The sequence below is a fragment of the Moschus berezovskii genome, chromosome 1, assembly GCF_049115385.1.
Source record: "Moschus berezovskii isolate FMDL1 chromosome 1, NW_MosBer_1.0, whole genome shotgun sequence".
NCBI lineage: Eukaryota > Metazoa > Chordata > Mammalia > Artiodactyla > Moschidae > Moschus > Moschus berezovskii.
Genome location: NC_142460.1, coordinates 78,698,091 through 78,719,645, shown reverse-complemented (window position 1 = coordinate 78,719,645; position 21,555 = coordinate 78,698,091). Strand labels below are relative to the sequence as shown.

The 21,555-nt window shown below is 37.5% G+C and overlaps 1 protein-coding gene across 1 annotated transcript in view; it reads left to right on the top strand.

Moving 5' to 3' along the window:
* Positions 1-549: 549 nt before the first annotated feature.
* Positions 550-21,555, top strand: part of LOC129551482 (cell surface glycoprotein CD200 receptor 1-like) — a 38,433-nt gene continuing 17,427 nt past the window's right edge. Inside the window, exons 1-3 of the mRNA XM_055419466.2 lie at positions 550-795; positions 13,258-13,575; positions 20,881-20,940. Of these exons, the coding sequence (XP_055275441.2) occupies positions 699-795; positions 13,258-13,575; positions 20,881-20,940 (475 nt within the window). The 5' untranslated portion in view covers positions 550-698. The remainder of the gene's footprint in view (positions 796-13,257; positions 13,576-20,880; positions 20,941-21,555) is intronic.

Sequence of the window (21,555 nt, the reverse complement as noted above, 5' to 3'; positions counted from 1 at the left end):
TAAAGCCACACATATGTCTATCCTGTGACCCACTAATTTTATTCCTTGCTATGTATCCAAGAATATAAATGCATAAGCAGACCAAAAGATATGTACAAAACAAATGTTCATAGAAGCTTTGTTTATGTTAGTCCCAAACTGGACCAATCTAAATCCACAGAGAAATGAATGAATGAACTGTGGCATATTCATTAAAAAATTGACATGGCATTAAAACATGAACTGTGTAAAAATTTTCATTTATATGAAGTTCAAAAACTAGCAAAATGGTGACGGAATTCAGAGTAGTGTTCATTTCTGAGGAAGGACATTGGCAAAGACGGAACATGAAGGAAACTTCTTAAATAATGGAAATGGCCTTATCTTGGTTTTGTTGTATACACGTATAAAAATTCATCATTCTGTAAACTTAAGATCTATGTAATTTATACTTCCAAAAATGCTAACTTTTAAAAGAATTGCTGTGTAATTTATCTCATCACCTCAGTACTGTGAGAAAACCAATAAATAGTAAGCACTGTCTTTTTTGCCTTATCACTTAGCAAAACTCACAGACATTTCCTGTCAGTTGTTAACCAGCCAAAAGCATATAGAACAGAAATAAAGATAAATTAAAACGGCAAGGAAAAATGATGAACTGTTGAACTGAGAGTAAGCAAAAGTGACCGAAAGATAGAGATCTTGACGGATTTAAGTGGATGTGTATTAAAGTGGAACACCAACCACCCCAAAGGCAGAAGTTTGGGAGGACTTCAGCCGAGACATTACTGATCTCCTTCATTATCACGATGCCTGGTAAGTCTAATTCTGACATTTTTAGCAAAAATTAAAGCTATCTTTCAATAGTGATGAGGACGCTCTTGATCCATTTATGAGATGTTTTATGGTTTGCTCTAGTAGCAATGATAGATTTGTGTGTTATCTAGCAAACCTGCTGATTTTACTTTTTTCCAATGTTGCACTGACTAGTGAAGTCCAGAATAATACTGGGGACCCTCGAATGGAATACAACTAAACTTCTAGGTTTAGACAAATGTAGTATTTTTTTTCCATTTTTTTTGGTTTGTATTTTTAATGAGTCAATTGAATTCTTAGTTTTTGGACGTTAATATTTACTGGTGTGTGTCTTCTCCTGCTTTGATATTTCTAGCCCCAAGGCTAAAAAGGAAACCTTAAATTTCTATTTGGGGTTTTGCAGTTTTTAAATAGAGGTAGGAAAACTGTGGGTAAAATTTTCATAAAATGAGGCTCAGGGAACATAAGAACATATAAATGATAAATAATAATCTTTATTTATCTTTCAGCTTCCGACCAGAATTCTTTGTACAAATGGAATCTTACTCATAAGTGTAAACATGCAGAATAAATGAGTGAAGTGATGCTAATTAGAGCATACTTGGGTAGCCAGAAACAAACCTTTGAATCCTATTTTTTCTTGTAATGATCCCAATGATATTTCACAATATTCTGAGAAACACTGGCTTCCACGCTTCCATATTACATCTAGTCAAGGGAGATAAAAACCTGTCCTTTGGAGAAAGAAGGAAAGCAATCTAGGAATAGGGAAAGCGGAAAGAAATTGGGAGTGGGGAGGAACATTGTGGATGAACTCAAAAGTCAGTAGCAGATTCTGACTCATGTAAAGGGTTAGAGAAATATTTAGGTGTGGCAAGAAATAGATGGCCAAAAACAAGGTAACTGTGCTGCTGTTCTAAGTTGCTTCAGTCGTGTCCAACTCTTAGCGACCTGGTGAACTGTAGCCTGCCAGGCTTCTCTGTCCAAGGGATTCTCCAAGCAAAAATAAGGAAGTGGATTGCCATGCCCTCCTCCAGGGGATCTTCCCGACTCAGAGATCGAACATGAGTCTCTTATGTTCTCTGCATTGCAGGCAGATTCTTTACCTATGAGTCACTGGGAGGAGAGTTTAATTAAAACTTGTTAATGTAATTGACTGGAGAAGGAAATGGCAACCCACTCCAGTATTCTTGCCTGGAGAATCCCATGGAGGGAGAAGCCTGGTAGGCTACAGTCCATGGGGTCGCAAAGAGTCGGACACGACTGAGCGACTGAACGGAACGGAACGGAATGTAATTGACTCTATTACCTGTCCAAAGGAGGAAAATCATAAGATTGCCTTATGTATTTGATAACATTAAACATTCACTAATTATAAAAAGGTGTGCGTGTTTTAGGATTTAATTTTTTAAGGGTAGTTTTATGTTAACAGCAATTAAGAGGAAGGAACAGATTTCCCAAATACCCTCTAACTCTTCACTTGCATAGCCTCTCCCCCAATATCAACATGCCTCACCAGAGCATTATGTTAATTTCAACTGATGAACTTAGATCGATGCTTATCTATCACCCGAAGTCCATAGTCTACATAAAGTTCACTCTTGGGGTTGTACTTTCCATGGATTTGATCAAGTGTATAATGTCATATACTTATCATTATACTATCATACAAAGATTCAGTGCCCTAAAAATCTTCTGTGTTTTGCCTATTTCTCTCTCTCTTCCCCTCTGAATCCTGCTAATCATTGATCTTTTTAATGTCTCCATAGTTTTACCTCTAAAGAAAACCATGTAGTTGAAACTGTACAGTATGTAGCCCTTTCATATTGGCTTATTTCACTTTAATATGTATTAAAGTTTCCTCAGTATCTTTTCTTGGCTTGATAGCTCATTTCTTTTCAGCACTGGATAATATTCCATTGTCTGGATGTACCAGTTCATTTAGCCATTCACCTACTGAAAAGCACCTTGATTGCCTCAAGGTGTTGACATTTATGAATAAAGTTGCTATAAACATTTGTGTGCAGGTTTTTGTGTGGACATGAGTTGTTCAGCTCCACTGGGTAAAAACCAAGGAGTGCTACTGCTGGATTGTATGATAAAAGTATGTTTAGTTTTCTGGGAAACCACCAAAATGTCTTACAAAGTTGCTGTACCATTTTGCATTCTATGTTGTTTCACATTCTTGCCAACATTCAGAATTACTAATATTCTCAACTTTGGCCATTCCTTATATCAATGTTGTCATTCATTTCACTTATACATAAACAAACAATAATTCAATTGTATAACTGAAAACAGTGTTGCTATTATTATTTTGAACACTGTTATATATTAGATCAATTAAAAGTAAATAAAATAAGTTTTTATTTTACCTTCACTTATTTATTCTCCAATACAGGTCTGAGTCTCTGACCTGTATTATTTCCTCTCTCTGAAGAACTTTTAATATTTCTTGAATGGCAGGGCTACTGGCAATAACTTTCTCCAATTTTTGTTTATATGAGAAAGTCTTTATTTCTTCTTTAATTTTGAAGGATAATTTCACAAGGTACAGAATTCTAGGTGGGAGGGGTTTTTCTCTGTCAATATTTAAAATATTTTTACTCCACTCTCTTTTGTTTGCACAGCTTCTGAGAATACAGATGTAATTCCTATCTTTATTTCTCTCTAAGTAAGATGCTTTGTTTCTCTGGCTTACTTCAGGATGCTTTTCTTCATTTTTATTTAGTTTGAATATGATATGCCTGAATCTGATTGATATGCCTACTAGTAGTTGCTTGTTTGATATTTATCCTGCTTGGTGTTCTCTAAGTCTCCTTGAATTTTGGTTTGGTTTTGATATTAATTTGGGAGAAATTTCCAGTCATTATTGTTTCAGATATTTCTTCTTATCTCTTTTCTTTACCTTTTTTTCTTTTTCTTTCCTTCTGTGTTTCCATTAATGTATTGCAACTTTTATATTTGTCTCACAGTCCTTAGACACTCTGTTCTATTTTTTAAAATATTTTTTCTCTTTGCTGTTCAATTTTTGAAAGTTCTACTGATATGTCCTCTAAACCAGAGATTCTCTCCCCAGCATTAATTATTAATAAGTTATTCATAAGCTCATCAAAGGTGTTTTTCATTTCTGTTCCAGTTTTTTTGATCCCTAGTATTTCTTTATGGTCCTTTCTTAGAGTTTCTATCTCTCTGTTTACATTGCTCATTTGCTCTTGTATGTTGTCTGCTTATCCATTAAAGCCCTTAGCATATTAATCATGTTGTTGTTGTTCAGTCCTGTCTGACTCTTTGCCACGCCATGGACTGCAACACACTAGGCTTCCCTGTTCTTCACCATCTCCTGGAGTTTGCTCAGACTCATGTCCATTGAGTTGGGGATGCCATCCAACCACCTTGTCCTCTGTCATCCCCTTCTCCTCCTGCCTTCAATCTTTCCCAGCATCAGGATCTTTTCTAATGAATTGGCTCTTCGTATCAGGTGGCCAAAATATTGGAGCTTCTGTATCAGTCCTTCCAATGAATATTCAGGGTTGATTTCTTTTAGGATTGACTGGTTGAATCTCCTTGCAGTCCAAGGGATTGTCAAGAGTCTTCTCCAACACCACAGTTTGAAGGCATCAGTTCTTTGGTGCTCAGCCTTTTTTATCGTCCAGCTCTCACATCTATACATGACTATCGGAAAAGCCATAGCTTTGACTATAGGGACCTTTGTTGACAAAGTAATGTTTCTGCTGTTTAATGCTGCTGTCTAGGTTTGTCATAGATTTTCTTCCAAGGAGTAAGCGTCTTTTAATTTCATGTCTGCAATCACCATCCAGTGACTTTGGAGCCCAAGAAAATAAAGTCTGTCACTGTTTCCATTGTTTCCCCATCTATCTGCCATGAAGTGATGGGACCAGATGCCATGATCTTAGTTTTGTGAATGTTGATTTTTTAAACCAGCGTTTTCATTCTCTTCTTTCACCTTCATCAGGATGCTCTTTAATTCCTCTTCACTTTATTAGGGTGGTGTCATCTGCATATCTGAGGTTATTGATATTTCTCCCTGAAATCTTGATTACAACTTGTGCTTTATCCAGCCTAGCATTTCCCATGATGCATTCTGCATGAGTTAAATAAGCAGGGTGACAATATACAGCCTTGACAATATATGTCAAGGTTCAATTTTGAACTAGTCCGTTGTTCCATGTCTGGTTCTAACTGTTGCTTCTTGACCTGCATACAGATTTCTCAGAAGGCAGGTAAGGTGGTCTGGTATTTCCATCTCTTTAAGAATTTTCCAGTTTGTTGTGATCCACACAGTCAAAGGCTTTAGCATAGTCAATAAAGTAGAAATAGATTTTTTCTGGAATTCCCTTGTTTTTTCTAATAATTATTCAAATTCCAAGTCTGATAATTCCAATTTATCTGCCATGTCTGGTCCTGATAATTGCTCTGTCTCTTCAAACTATGTTGAAGAGTATGTCTTGTAACTTTTTCTTGATACCCAGATGTGATGTACTGGTAAAAAGAACCACTGTAAATAGACCTTCACCAGACCACCTGACCTGCCTCTTGAGAAACCTGTATGCAGGTCAGGAAGCAACAGTCAGAACTGGACATGGAACAACAGACTGGTTCCAAATAGGAAAAGGAGTACGTCAAGGCTGTATATTGTCACCCTGCTTATTTAACTTATATGCAGAGTACATCATGAGGAACGCTGGGCTGGAAGAAGCACAAGCTGGAATCAAGATTGCCGGGAGAAATATCAATAACCTCAGATATGCAGATGACACCACCCTTATGGCAGAAAGTGAAGAGGAACTCAAAAGCCTCTTGATGAAAGTGAAAGAGGAGAGTGAAAAGGTTGGCTTGAAGCTCAACATTCAGAAAACAAAGATCATGGCATCTGGTCCCATCACTTCATGGGAAACAGATGGGGAAACAGTGGAGACAGTGTCAGACTTTATTTTTTGGGGCTCCAAAATCACTGCAGATGCTGATTGCAGCCAGGAAATTAAAAGACACTTACTCCTTGGAAGGAAAGTTATGACCAACCTAGATAGTATACGAAAAAGCAGAGACATTACTTTGCCAACCAAGGTCCGTCTAGTCAAGGCTATGGTTTTTCCCGTGGTCATGTATGGATGTGAGAGTTGGACTGTGAAGAAAGCTGATTGCCGAAGAATTGATGCTTTTGAACTGTGGTGCTGGAGAAGACTCTTGAGAGTCCCTTGGACTGCAAGGAGATCCAACCAGTCCATTCTAAAGGAGATCAATCCCGGGTGTTCATTGGAAGGACTGATGCTAAAACTGAAACTCCAATACTTTGGCCACCTCATGCGAAGAGTTGACTCACTGGAAAGACTCTGATGCTGGGAAACATTGGGGACAGGAGGAGAAGGGGACGACAGAGAATGAGATGGCTGGATGGCATCACCAAATCGATGGACATGAGTTTGAGTGTACTCCGGGAGTTGGTGATGGACAGGGAGGCCTGGCGTGCTGTGATTCATGGGGTCGCAGAGAGTCGGACACGACTGAGCGACTGAACTGAACTGAACTGAACTGAATGAGGTGATAAAATGGAGTAGGAGGAAGCATTTTAGAGTCCTACAATTAGGCATCTGTCTTTTGGTGAGACGATGCCTCTGAACTGTGAACTTTACAAATCCTTGTTAGTTTTTGTTCCCACAACTCAGATTGACCAGGATGAATGAAGCAGGATATTTCCTTTCTCAAATAAGTTAGGCTCTGATTAAACCCCAGCAGGGGAGGCTCTGGTTAAATGGTTTCAGTTGAAATCAGACTTTGTTAAGAAGGACAGTGTGCCCTGATGCATTTTAAAATAGTTCCTTTCCCCCTCTCCCAGCCAGCAGCAGGATGGGATTTCCCCCCAGTATATATTGTGAGAATCTGGTTGATTTCCTGAAGGTAAAACTCAAAAAAATGTGAAGGTCCCTCCATGACTGTGTCCCTCTTGAGTTTTTAACTCAGATTTGTCCAGGTTGAGCCTCCAGAAACTCAATTACAGTTCTGGTTTTCCTATTCTGTCATGGGTTCCCTGAAGTTTCTGAGTTTCTGCTTTGGTAAGTATCTCCCTGTTGGTATCTCCAATTTGGAGAGGAGTAGTTCTCTTATTTTACTTATGGATATAAATACCGTTGTTGATTTTTCATTTTGTTCAGATTTTGGCTTGTCATTAGAATGCAGTGGTGGCCTCCAAGCTCCTTATATTGGAAGAAGTTAAAAACTGAATAGTTTTAAAATATTTGCCCATTGATTTGTTGAGAAGTTTTCATTCTTTATTTGTGACTTTTCTTCTATTATATAAACCTCAATTTTATAATTAAAGCCAGTAGAAAATTAGGATCATTTACTATTCTACAATTTACCTTTAAGCTGATTTGACAAAAATATAGTTATTTCACAGATATTACATAAAAAGAAATTATTCTATCAGTCATCATCATAAATGTCAAATACTACAGCCATCCACAATGGAGCTGGAGGGCCACTGTGGATGTGCTTTTGGACACATTCCCACATCGTTGAGAATTTGAACTTTTCTGAACTGGATCAAGCTCAAGGACACCACCAGCTATTTTCAAAACAATATCTGCTAGTAACTGCTAGCAGCATCCTTGTTGTTTCAAAGTTCCCCACTCCCTTCACAACCATGTAATCTTTTTGAACACCAGCCAATCCTTGTTTAACAAATACACCTTGCTTAACAAATGCCCTTACTTCTTTAGCAGCTTCAATCCTAATTCTTGACAAACAATTCATGTAACTTGCATTTGTTTTGCCTTTATAGGCTTTTCCCATTTTGTATCCAGTGGAATACAGTCCAGATGTTTTTGGATCTGTCTGTCCTTTGCAGCAGTCCCGGCAAGCCCTAAATAAGCACCTCTTTATTTCAGTAAAGTTTCCATTTCTGAAATTTTGGTTAGCATTGCAAAATCTAATGTCTTCCATTTTAACAGGAGAAGAAAGATGAGATAGTATAGATGTAAGTTATTCTTGGATTGAGAGTGGGAAGATTGGGGTGCTCTTTCTCAAAGAGTGTGAAGCAAAGTCATAAGTTGAAAGTCAATCAAGGAAGAAGGGAGAGCAAGATGAGGCACAAAGATAGTGAAATTACCACTACCTAGACTGGGAGAGCACAGTTCAGTTCAGTTCAGTTCAGTCGCTCAGTCGTGTCCGACTCTTAGCGACCCCATGAACCACAGCACGCCAGGCCTCCCTGTCCATCACCAACTCCCGGAGTACACTCAAACTCATGTCCACAGAGTCGGTGATGCCATCCAGCCACCTCATTCTCTGTCTTCCCCGTCTCCTCCTACCCCCAATCGCTCCCAGCATCAGAGTCTTTTCCAGGGAGTCAACTCATCGCATGAGGTGGCCAAAGTATTGGAGTTTCAGCTTTAGCATAAGTCCTTCCAATGAACACCCAGGATTGATCTCCTCTAGAATGGACTGGTTGGAGAGCACAATACTACACAAATATGGTATGACTACACTCTTTACTTACTGGGGATCATTATTTCAAAATAGACTGATAGATATCAAAGAAAGTAATTTTTTTCAAAAGTAGAATACCAGTGCAAATTTCTCTTTATTTCAGAATGTATAAAATCAAGAGCAAGAGACCAAGATGAGTCACACGATTAACAATATATTGCCTTCAAAAGAAAACAAAAGTGTGAGAGACCTTGATACTCATATATTGCCCTCCCTGATCTTTCTAAATTTACAGACACTTGCTTTATTGTCCAAAACATAGTCAACCTTGGTAAATGTATCAAGGGCTCTTGAAGAGAATGTATATTCTGTACATTGGGTATACTATTCTATAAATGTTTTATATCAAGGTAATTAATTGATACTGTTCATATATTTTGTCTTTAAAAATATTTTATTCAAATTGTCCTATTAATTTCTGGGAGAAGGATGTCAAAATCTCCAACTATGACTATGCAATAGTCTATCTCTCCCTTAAATTTTGTCAGTTTTGCTTCATGTATTTTGAAGCTCTGTTATTTGATATATATACATTTTGTTATATATAACAAATATATAATATATAATTTTGTCTTTCTGATGAACTGATCTACATAATTTTACAAAATTTCCTTTATCTCTGGTAATATTCTTTATCTTGAAGACTTTATTTTTATTAATATAAGTTCTCCAGCTTTTTTGTCCTGTTTGCATAGTTTATATTTTTCCATCCTTTACTTTCAACTTATCTGTATCTTTATTTTAAAGTTGATTTTTGTAGACCTCATATAATTGGAATTTGCATTTTTGTCCTTTCTGATAATCTCTGCTTTTGTCTCAATATAGAATATAGTTGTTAATATGATAAAATTTACACACATCATTTTACTATTTGTTTTCTCTTTGTCCCCTCTGTTTATTGTTCCTTTGTTTCATCTTTCCTGCCTTCGAGTTAACTAATATTTTAAGAACACCGTTTTAACTAATCTATTGACTTTTTTTTTGCCTATACTACTTTTCATTATCTGTTTTTAGTATTTGATTTAAGGATAAATTCCCCTTTCATCTCCCCACAACACCTTCTCTAGGAAACTTCAGGTATACTGCTGTTTCATATGTTTGCCTATTCTGGAAACTATATATGTATGAAATCATATATGTGGTCTTTTGTGACTGGCTTACCAAAATACTTTCAAGGTCCTTCTATGCTATAGTGGGTATCACTATGTCACTTTTTATTGTCTGACAATATTCCATGGCAAGAGTATACCACATTTTACTTACCCACTCATCAGTTAATGGATGTCTAGATTGTTTCCACTTTTGGGCTATTATGAACAAGTCTCCTACAAATGTTTGTGTACAAACCTCTGTGGATGTATATTTTCAATTCTTCTGGAGATAGAGCTTAAAGTAGAATTGCTGGGTAACTACATTTTTTGAAGAACTTACAAATTATTTTCCAAAGTGACTGAACAATTTAAATTTTAACCAGAGATTTGTTAAAGATTCAATTTCTTCATATCCTAACCAGCACCTGCTATTTTCTACCTCTCTGCCTATAACTACCTGTGTGGGGATGAAATGACATCTTATTGTGGTTTTTATTTGTATTTCTTTAAAGATTAACAATATTAAGGCCCTTTTCATGTGTTTATGTGATGATGTGATGTTTTATACCTCATCTGGAGAACTATCTATTCAAATAGTTGTTTTTTTGTTTTTTGCTAAATTTTAAATTGGATTATTTACTTTTTATATAATTTATTCATAAAAGCCCTTTAGGGGCTTCCCTGATGCCTCAATGGTAAAAACTCTGCCTGCAATGTAGGAGACGAGGGAGACTCAAGTTCAATCCATGGGTTGGAAAGATCCCCTGGAGGAGGAAATTTTCCCAATTTTCCATTGGGAAATCCCACAGACAGAAGAGCCTGTCCTGTCCATGGAGTCACAACAGTTGGCCATGACTGAGTATGCACGGATTTTTGTATGTCAGATATAAATCACTTATTAAATATGTGGTTTACAAATGTTTTCACTCATTTTGTGGGTTGTCTTTTCATTTTCTCAATAGTGTTAAGTATAAGACTTCTTTGTTTTGATATACAATTTATCTACTTTTCCCTTTGTCACTTATGCTTTTCTGTATCATATCTAAGAAGACTTTACCTAATCCAAATATTTATTCCTATTTTTTTCTTTTATGAGTTTTATACTTTTAACTCTTCCATCTAGGTCTATGATTAATATTGAGTTAACTTTTTAATTCTTTTGTGTGTAGATATCCAATTGCTCCAGCACCATTTGTTGAAAAGACTGTTTTCCCCCATTGAATGATCTTGACCCTTTGTTGAAAATCAGTTGACCAGAGATACACTGGTTTATGTCTAGACTTTAAATTTTATTTCATTGCTTTATGTCTATCCTTATGTCAATATCACAGTGTCCTAATAAATATAGTAGATTTTTAAATAAGTAAATGTGAGTCCTCCAACTTTGTCATTTTAAAAGATTATTTTGACTATTCAGGATCTTTTGCATTTTCATGTAAGTTTAGAATCAACTTGTCAATTTTTGCAAACACAGTTGAGATTTTGATAAAGGTTGTATCTAATTTGTAGATTAATTTGAGGAGTGTAGGCATCTTAACAATATTGAGTCTTCTGATTCTTGAACATGAATGTCTTTCATTTAAGTCTTATTTAATTTCTTTCAACAGTGTTTTGTATTTTCAGAATGAAAGTTTTATACTTCTAAAATTTTTTCCAATGTATTTTATTCTTTTTGATGCTATGGTAAATGGAATTGTTTTTTAAATTTAAACTTTTTATTGCAAGTATATGATAATATGATTTTTAGGCGTTAATATTATATTCTGCAAACTTGCTGAAACTGTTTATTAGTTGAAATGTTTTTTAATGGATTCCTTAGTATTTTCTATGTACATGATTATGTCATCTTCAAATAAAAATAGTTTTACTTCTTTCTTTGTATGTGTGTTAAGTTGCTTCAGTCATGTCCGACTCTTTGTGACCCCATGGACTGTAGCCCCCTCGGCTCCTCTGTCCATGGGATTCTCCAAGGCAAGAGTACTGGAGTGGATTAGCATGCCCTCCTCCAGAGGACTTTCCTGACCCAGGAGTCAAAACCTTGTCTCATGTCTCCTGCATTGGCAGGCAGGTTCTTTACCACTAGTGCCACGTGGGAAGCCAACTTTTTTCTTTACAATTACTATTATGCTTTTTTTTTCTTGTCTAATTGCCTGTAGGAAATTCAAAAACAATATTGAATAGAAGAGGTAAGAGAGGACATCCTTGTCTTGTTCCTAATTTTAAGAAGAAAGCATCTGCTGCTGCTGCTGCTGCTAAGTCACTTCAGTCGTGTCCGACTCTGTGTGACCCCATAGACGGAAGCCCACCAGGCTCCCCCGTCCCTGGGATTCTCCAGGCAAGAACACTGGAGTGGGTTGCCATTTCCTTCTCCAATGTGTGAAAGTGAAAAGTGAAGTCGCTCAGTCGCGTCCGACCCTTAGCGACCCCACGGACTGCAGCCTACCAGGCTCCTCCAGCCATGGGATTTTCTAGGCAAGAGTACTGGAGTGGCTTGCCGTTGCCTTCTCCGAGAAAGCATCTAGCCTTTGATAATTAAGATTGATTTAGAAATGATTTTTTCATAATGTCTCTTATCAGATTGAGGTGTTCACTTCTATCCATAGTTCGTTGAATGTTTTTATTATGAAAGTGTGTTGTCAAAGACTTTTGCTGCATCAATTGAAATGATTATATGGTGTGGTTTTGTCTTTTATTGTACTGATGTGTTGTAATACATTAATTTCATATGTTGATCTGTCCTTATATTCCTTAGTAAATCCCACTTGGTTATGGTATATGATACTTTTAATATGCTACTGGATTCTAATATACATGTGCTAATCTTTTTTATATTGACCCACGAGCTATTGAAGTTCTATTTTTTTTAATCTGTTCTTTATGTTACTGGTTGGAGGACTTTCATTTGTCTAACTTTAAGTTGGGTGGTTCTTTTTCCATTTTTATTCTGATGAAATTAATCCATCCACTGAATTTTAATTTCTGATTTGGTATTTTTAAAATTCCATTTGTTTATAAATAGTGTTTTATATCTGTGATATTCTGATGTAGTATTTAATACTGTCAAATGTTTCTTTTGGTACTTCAACAGAATTAAGATGAATGGTTGGATGACTGCAGAGAGATGTGATACACACACATATTTATACAATGGACTATTGTACTATTGCTATTACTGAGGCATAAAAAATGAAATCTTGCCACTAGCAACAATATAGATGGACCTAGAGGATGTTATGCTAAGTGAAATAAGTCAGAGAAAGAAAAATATATCATTCTAGATATTTCTAATGAAAGTACCATATGTTTTCATTACTTAACATTTGTCTGAAGTGCCACCCTTAGGAAAAGGCATTTACTTCTGGTGTTAATGATTGATTCTCTCTCATCAAAACTTAGGAAGAAACAAAACTTCATTTATTATTTCCTTTCTATCCTGAGGAGTATGAACTACAAGATAAATCTGACAGTCTCTATGACTGAAAGATTAGATTTAGAACACTGTCTTTGTCTTTTAATTCAGATCCTCTTTTCTCATCAGTTTGTTTCATAGATATCAAATCTTCTGAATTAATTTTCATGACACTTAAAAAATCATCATACATATAATACACGTTATTTTCCTAATGACACATAACACAGGAAGAAGTTGGTTAATCATTGGATGGATTTAATATTATACTTTATATATATTTCATGAATGCTATTTCTTATGTAAGTCTAATATTTCTGGAAGAAGACCACCTGCAAAGTAAATTTCAAGTATAATTTCATGTAATATGCTGTGAATAAATTTTAACACATGAAGTATTTATAAAGCTTTTCCCTTATTATTCTGTTTGTGTGTTTATGTATGTGTCTCCAGTTAAAACTTCACTGTCAGTACTAGTGGATACAAAAGCTGTGCTCACTTGCCCTCCTGTGCTGTGGCCAAGTGTGTTGGTAGTAACATGGGAAATAGTCCTCAGAGGCAAGCTGCCCTGCTTCAGAGCCTACAGACGTGATACAAATCAGACCACAAGAGGAAACTGTACCGACAAGAGAATAACCTGGGCCTCCAGACCTCATGAGAATCCTGCCCTTCAGATCGATCCAGTGGCCATCACTCATGATGGGAATTACAAGTGCCAAATAGTAACAAGTGCTGGGAATTTCCATCATGAGTATCACCTCCAAGTGTTAGGTAAGGAACATCATATACTGAGGTGTTTCAGAGAACCAGATTTTGGACTGAAACAAGTCTTTGTCTAAATTCCATGTCACATGTGTTAAGACTGAAGCATTTCCCCTACAATTCTGCAGGGGCCCCTGAGGTGTCCCTGGTTCTAATTGAAAAGGGAACTGTAGTGTGCAAGGAGGTTTCAGAGAAGCTTGCTGCACAGATCTCCCGGACTCCAGAGGGAGATTGGGTCACTGAGCAAGAACCTTACTGGGGCAATGGCACAGTGACCATTCAGAGTACATGCCCTGGCAGGGCTGCCATGTGCTTCCTGCTTTGTCTCCCACTTGACTGGCAGCAAGAGTCTGTCCATGGAATTGGATCAAGGCAAGCACCTATTTCTTTAGAGTGAACTTGATGCTCAATATTTTCTTTCACAGAAGACTGTGAATAACCAAGCAGAAAATAAGAAAGCTTGTGCTCCTATTTTGAAGATACTCTTTAACATGTAACTGGATAATGTATTAGTATGCTAGAAAAATTGTTTGTCTTCCTTTATCAGATTGAGTACTGACTTTATAATAGGCACCATATTAAGTACATATATTAATTTACTTAACACTGTTGTTGTTGTTCAGTCACTAAAGCATGTCCCACTCTTTGTGACCCCATGGACTGCAGCATGCCAGGCTCCTCTGTCCTTCACTATCTCCCAGAGTTTGCTCAAACTCATGTGCATTGAGTCGGTGGTGCTATCTAACCATCTCGTTCTCTGCCACCCTCTTCTCCTTTTGCCTTCAATCTTTCCCAGCATCAGGGTCTTTTCCAATGAGTCAGCTCTTTGCATCAGGTGGCCACAATGTTGAACTTCAGCCTCAGTCCTTCCAATGAACATTCAGGGTTGGTTTACTTCAGAGTTGACTAGTTTGATCTCCTTGCTGTCCAAGGGGATCTCAAGAATCTTCTCCAGCACCACAATTTGAAAGCATCAATTCTTCAGCACTCAGCCTTCTTTAGGGATCTAATTCTCACATCCATATGTGACTACTAGAAAAAAACCATAGCATTGACTATATGGACCTCTGTCAGCAAAGTGATGTCTCTGCTTTTTAATATGCTGTCTAGGTTTGTGATAGCTTTCCTTCCAAGAAGCAAGCATCTTTTAATTTCATGGCTGTAGTCAATTTCTGCAGTGATTTTGGAGCCCAAGAAAATAAAATATGTCACTGCTTCCATGTTTTCCTTCTACTTGCCGTAAAGTGATGGGACTTGATGCCATGATCTTATTTATTTATTTTGTTGCATTTCAAGCCAGCTTTTTCACTCTCCTCTTTTACCCTCATCAAGAGGCAGAAGAGATTAAACAGAGATGGCAGGAATACACAGAGCTATGCAAAAAAGGTCTTATGACCAAGGTTGTCAGATCATTCACCTAGAGCCAGACATCCTGGAGTGTGAAGTCAAGTGGGCCTTAGGAAGCATCACTACTAACAAAGCTATAGGAGGTGATGGAATTCCAGCTGTGCTATTTCAAATCCTAAAGAATGATGCTGTTAAAGTGGTGCACTCAGTATGTCAGCAAATTTGGAAAACTTAGCAGTGGTCACAGACTGGAAAATTTCAGTTTTCATTCCAATCCCAAAGAAGATCAATGCCAAGGAATGCTCAGACTACCACAGAATTGGACTCATTTCACATGCTAGCAAGGTTATGCTCAAAATCTTTCAAGCTAGGCTTCAGCAGTACATGAGCCAAAAACTTCCACATGTACAAGCTGGGTTTCAAAGAGATCAAATTGCCAACATTCATTGGATCATGGAGAAAGCAAGGGAGTTCCAGAAAAAACATCTACTTATGCTTCACTGACTATGCTAAAGCCTTTGACTGTGTGGATGACAACAAACTGTGGAAAATTCTTTAAAAAGATGTGGGAATACCAGACCCCTTTACCAGCCTGCTGAGAAATGTGTATGCAGGTTACGAAGCAGTAGTAGAACCAGACTTGAAATAACTGACAGGTTCAAAATTGAGAAAGGAGTATGTCAAGGCTATATATTGTTACCGTGATTATTCAACTTATATGCAGAGTGAAAATGAAAGTATTAGTTGCTCAGTTGTGTTGACTCTTTGTGACCCAATGGACTATAGCCTACTAGGCTCCTCTGTCCATGGAATTCTCCAGGCAAGAATACTGGATTGGGTAGCCATTTTCTTCTTCAGGGGACCTTCCTGACCCAGGGATCGAGCCTGGGTCTCTTGCATTGCAGGCGTATTCTTTACTGTCTGAGCCACCAGGGAAGCCCCTATATGCAGAGTACATCAAATGAAATGCTGGGCTGGATGAATCCAAACCTGGAATTATTATTACCATGAGAAATATCAACAACCTCAGATATGCAGATGATACCACTCTAATTAATACATTAACTCCTTTCTAATACATTATCTAAATATTTTTTATTCTGCCAGCCATAAAAATATCATTTGCTATTATTTGCTATTTTATTGTTGATAAAATATCAATACTTTTATATAATTTAATAATATTTATTCAGTAGATAGTCAAGGACAACAATTATTTCCTTCCCAGTATTTCTGTTTCTTATAGAAGTCACCACTTTATTTACTACTCTGAATAAGACAAGTTTCATTCATTAATTTGTTGGCCAAATGCTTATTGAATGTTATTATGTGTTAAGATTGGTGATAGAAAAATGAAAAGGTCCATGCCTTCACATTGTTCTTGGAAATATTATCTATTGATTAGCAGTAATGCTTTTGGCAATACATGGCTTCTCATTTACCAGCTGTGTGACTTTGTACAGTATTTCTCTGTCTCATGATTTTTTTTTAACTGACACATGACATTATATTAGCTTCAGGTGTACAATGTATTTGATGCTTGTATATATTGTGAATTGATCACCAAAATACATCTAGTTAATGTCTCATCATTTCTTCATCTGTTAGGTAGAATGAAAATACCCACCTCACAGTTACTGTGTTAATTAAATAAAATGGTATATGTACTTAACATGGTACCTAGTACAAAGTCAATACTTAGTAAATATTGGCTATTGTATTTATTATATTGACAAATATTAGCTCTTATATTAATCATACCAGTACATATTAGCTATTATAATTGTTATTTATCACATCAAAATAATCATCTATTAATTATTCATCATAACATCTTTCATATTTGTCCTTTTGCAACAGCTTTAGTGAAATCTTATTTACATACCATACAATTTGCCCATTTAAGTGCATTATTCACTCATATTTGAATATAGCTGTGCAACCATCACCAATCAATTTTAGAACATATTCATCACTCCTAAATGAAACCCTCTACCCTTTCATTATCAATGCCTAATTCCAACATCCCTCTAGTTTTAGTTAATCATTAATCTATTTTCTGTCGTGATTTTCCTATCTTGGACAACTTCATATAAGTGGAGCCATATAATATGTGGCCTTTGTGACTAGCTTCTTTTACTTAACACAGTTTTTTCAAGAATCACCCATGTTGTAGCATGTAGCAGTACATGCGCTTCTAATCTTTGTTTTCCAGTGTCCATCTTCCACCAACTCTCGGCTCTGATTTTATATTTCCTGTCTCTTGACCCATGCATTTATCTCCAGTCCCACTTGACCTTCTCTGCTCTAGACCAAACATCCAACTTATACTCTATTTTCCTCTTCCATGTCTTCACAAGTTTTGCTTCATTTATTATCCTTGCTCTCTTCTGTTTAGTCTTTTCTGTTTCACAAATCCTTTCCCTAAGATTGATTATATAAACATGCCTGTTTTCCTCCCGTATTTAAAACTAGATGCTATGACTTCCTCAAACTCTTAGCTCTTGCCTTTTACTCATATCCAAGATTTGAAAAAGAGGGTTCTAACTAGGGATTAATTTCCAAAAGGCACAAACATCTCATACAACTCAATTAAAAAAAAAAGAATACAGTCACAAAGTGTGCAGAAAACCTAAATTCTTCTTTGGACCTACTTCTCCAAAGAAGGGGGCTTCCCAAGTGACACTAGTGGTAAAGAACCCTCCTGCCAATGCAGTAGACATCAGAGGTGTTGGCTCAATCCCTGGGTCGGGAAGATCTCCTGGAAAAGAAAATGGCAACCCACTCAAGTATTCTTGCCTGGAGAATTCCATGGACAGAGGAGCCTGGTGGACTACAGTCCACAGCGTCACAAAGAGTCAGACATGACTGAAGCACCTTAGCATGCAAGCACTCCAAAGAAGATGTACAGATGGCCAAGAGGCACATGAAAAGGCACTCATCAGCGTTAATCATCAGGGAAATGCAAATAAAAACCACAGTGAGGAATCACCTCGCAACAGTTAGAATGGCTAGCATCAAAAAATATACAGACAATCACTGCTTGAGAGGGTATGAAGAAAAGATATGAAAGAAAGGGTATGAAAAACCCTCCTACTCTGTTGGTGGGAATGTAAATTGGTATAGCTACTGTCCCAAACAGTATGGAGTTTCCTTGACAAACAAAAAACACAGCTGCCATATGGTCTAGCAATCCCACTCCTGGGCATATATCCAGAAAAACATAGTTCAAAAGGATACATGCACTCCAGTGAATACTTGCAACAGTGACCATATGGAACACAAAGGCTCAAAAGTTCACTCATTAGCCCTTTGGTAAAGCTACAAAGTAATCCCTCTGAGGTCAGCTCTCACCTCTTATCTGTTTCTGGAATAGATATTTGAGCCTAGCATGAACTAAATTTAATAGTTAGAATCTCATCCTTTGTCTTCCTTCCAGCCCAAACCAGTAATATTTAGCTGTCTAGAAAAGTCAAATTATTTCAGAGACTTGTTTACTGCTTAATTTTTAAGAACTTTATTGAATCTATTTATTTTTCTTGTGTCAACATATTTTTAAAATTATTTTTATTCAAGTATAGTTGCTACATAATACTATTTAAGTTGCATGTATGCAAAATAGTTATTCAGAATTTTTAAATGCTATGCTCAAAATATTGGCTATATTCCCTATTTTACAATGTATCCTTGTAGCTTATTCTATGGATAATACTCTGCAACTCTTAACCCCCTGCTCCTATATTGCCCTCCCCATGTTCCCTCTACGCACTAGTAACCAGTAGCTTGTTCTCTGCGTCTGTGACAGGCTCTTTATTTTTTTAATGTGGTGAAAATGGATATAAAATTAGAATGGGGAGTAAAATGTGTATTTTTATAAGCTTAAGATTCACAAATGCTTATTTTCTATAATTTTATTTATTTATTAGCTGTGCTGGGTCTTCGCTGCTTGCTGCCTTTTCTCTAGTTGCTGAGAGCAGGGACTGCTTTTGAGGAGGGTGAGCTTCTCGTTGTGGAGGCTTCTTTTGTTGCTGAGCACAGGCTCCAGGCACACAGGCGTCAGCAGTTGCAGCAGGTAGGCTCAGGAGTGGTGGTTCCTGGGCTCTAGAGCACAGGCTCAATAGCTGTGGAGCACAGGCTTAGTTGTTCCACAGCCTGTGGGGCCAGCGATTGAACCCATGTCCCCTGCATTGGCAGGCGGATTCTTTGCCAATGAGCCACCAGGGAAGCCCCCAAATGCTTACTGAATCGTGGTCATATAAACCCAGAGGTATATACAAGAAGTATTGACTCACTGGAAAAGAGTCTGATGCTAGGAATGATTGGGGGCAGGAGGAGAAGGGGATGACAGAGAATGAGATAGTTGGATGGCATCACCGACTCGATGGGCATGAGTTTGAGTGAACTCTGAGAGTTGGTGATGGACAGGGAGGCCTGGCGGGCTGTGATTCATGGGGTCACAGAGAGTCGGACACGACTGAGCAACTGAACTGAACTGAACTGAAACCCAGAGGTATATACAAGAAGTATTTTTAAAATCATTGTTCAGAAAAATACTATAAAAGTATTTAAAATACTAAATACTAAACATTCTATAAAACAGAGGATTTTCAAAAACCACATTTGAAGTAGATTAAGACTATTTTGACTGTCAGAAACTGCAAACTTCGAGAGAAGGAATGCATCTCAGTCTCAGAAACTATGGAACTGAGAACCTGAACGAAGTAAAGACTCACCTCTCCCTCTCTCCGCACCTCCCTCTGCGCCTCTCTCTACTGGATGCATGTCCGACACACACAGACATATCCTGTTTCTCTGAGGAACCCTGACACATAGACCTATTTTAGGAAGAATGAAGCAAAAGCAAGGTGGGGGTGTGGAGGGGAGATTAATTTACTTTAAGAAATTGGTTCACATGATCATGGAGACTTGGCAAGTTCAAAATACACAGAGTAGACCATAAGGTTGGAAACCCTGGGTAAGAGTTACACCTGGAGTCTGAAGGCAGACTGCTGGCAGAGCTCCCTTTCCTACAAGGTCAGTCTTTTTCTATTAAGCCTTCAACTGACTGGATGAGGCCCACCCACATATTGGAGGGTAATTTGCTTTATTCAAAGACTACTGACTTAAAGGTATTCTCTGGTGGCTCAGATGGTAAAGAGTCTGCCTGCAATGTGGGAGACCCGGGTTCGATCCCTGGGTCAGGAAGATCCCCTGGAGAAGGAAATGGCAACCCACTCCAGTATTCTTGCCTGGAAAATCCCATGGATGGAGAAGTCCGGCAGGCTTCTCCTTTGTGACAGTCCATGGGGTCGCAAAGACTCATATACCACTGAATGACTTCACTTTCTTTCACTGACTTAAATGTTAATTTCATCTAAAAATACTTTCACAGAAATATCTAGAATAGTGTTTGACCAAATATTGGGATAACATGGCTAGCCAAGCTGACATGTAAAATTAACCATTGCAGTAGGAAAAGTAAGGAAGGAAGGGGATGAACTACTCTTCTTAATTCTGGTTTCAAAATTCTTTGAGAAAATACTCTGGTTTGTCCTATTGTGTGCAGTGCCCAGCACTGGGCCAAATAATTTTAAACAGGGGGTGGTATCTGGTAAAAGGATTATAATCAGTCCAGCTCACATGAAGTGCCCATGATGAACCAATACATTAAAGCTTGGGAAGAGGTGGGGTTACTTTGTACAAAATAGTTGTCGGGTACAAAACGAGGTGTCTCATAAATGGGAAAATCATTAATTAGTACCTTATAAAGGTACTTTTCATATGTCAGCATGTTTTTCCAAGGAAAAACCTTGAATTTCTGTCTTTCAAGGATTTTCATGTGATTTTAACTAAGGTTAATTGATTTTCTATCATGTTGTATACAAGCTCTTATGGAGAAATAATGGTTTTCACTCCATTTATGTATCTAAAATTGATTTCATCTACTTTTCTCTGCATATTTTCTAGCTTCAACAATTACTTCATCTATGGACAGAAAGCAGAGCACTGTAACACTTCCTGTAGAAGGTAGTATGCTTTTTTCTTTTTTTTTTTTGAGGCAACTACTGAAGCATGAAATGTTGATCTTAGAAACAGAGTAAATGGTCTGGACTGAGTGCCAGCCTTGTGCCCAGTTGAAGAATATGGTGATCTGAATGCTGTGGGATAAGGAACCTGAATGACCCCACCTGTCCTCCCCTAAAACAGTTCAATTCCATTGGAAGATTATGGAGTGTTCTCTATCAGGCACTGTGCTGGGCTTTGTGGGGGAAATAAGATGAACACGACCATCAAAGAGCCCAAAGGGAGCCCAGTTTTGTGGGGGAACCCAGCCATCAGGAGCTCAGCTATCAGACAGACAGAGGAGGTAAGCACTCATAGCAAGTGTATCATACGTGTAGAAAGGGAGTGGTTAAGCATCAAGGCTTAGAAAAGGGTTCACAGAGCATATAGCAGTAAACTGGGTCTTAAAGGGTATTTAAATAGAGAAAAAGCAGTATACTGACCACCTTAGAGAGTGAAAACGATGTGAGAAATGATACAGAAATAGAATTGTACTTGGTGTTTTTTCTGGAGTGTGGAGGAAATGTAGTCAAATGTAAAGTGAGTCGATGTGAAAAAGAGGGCTTTCAAAGCCAATAT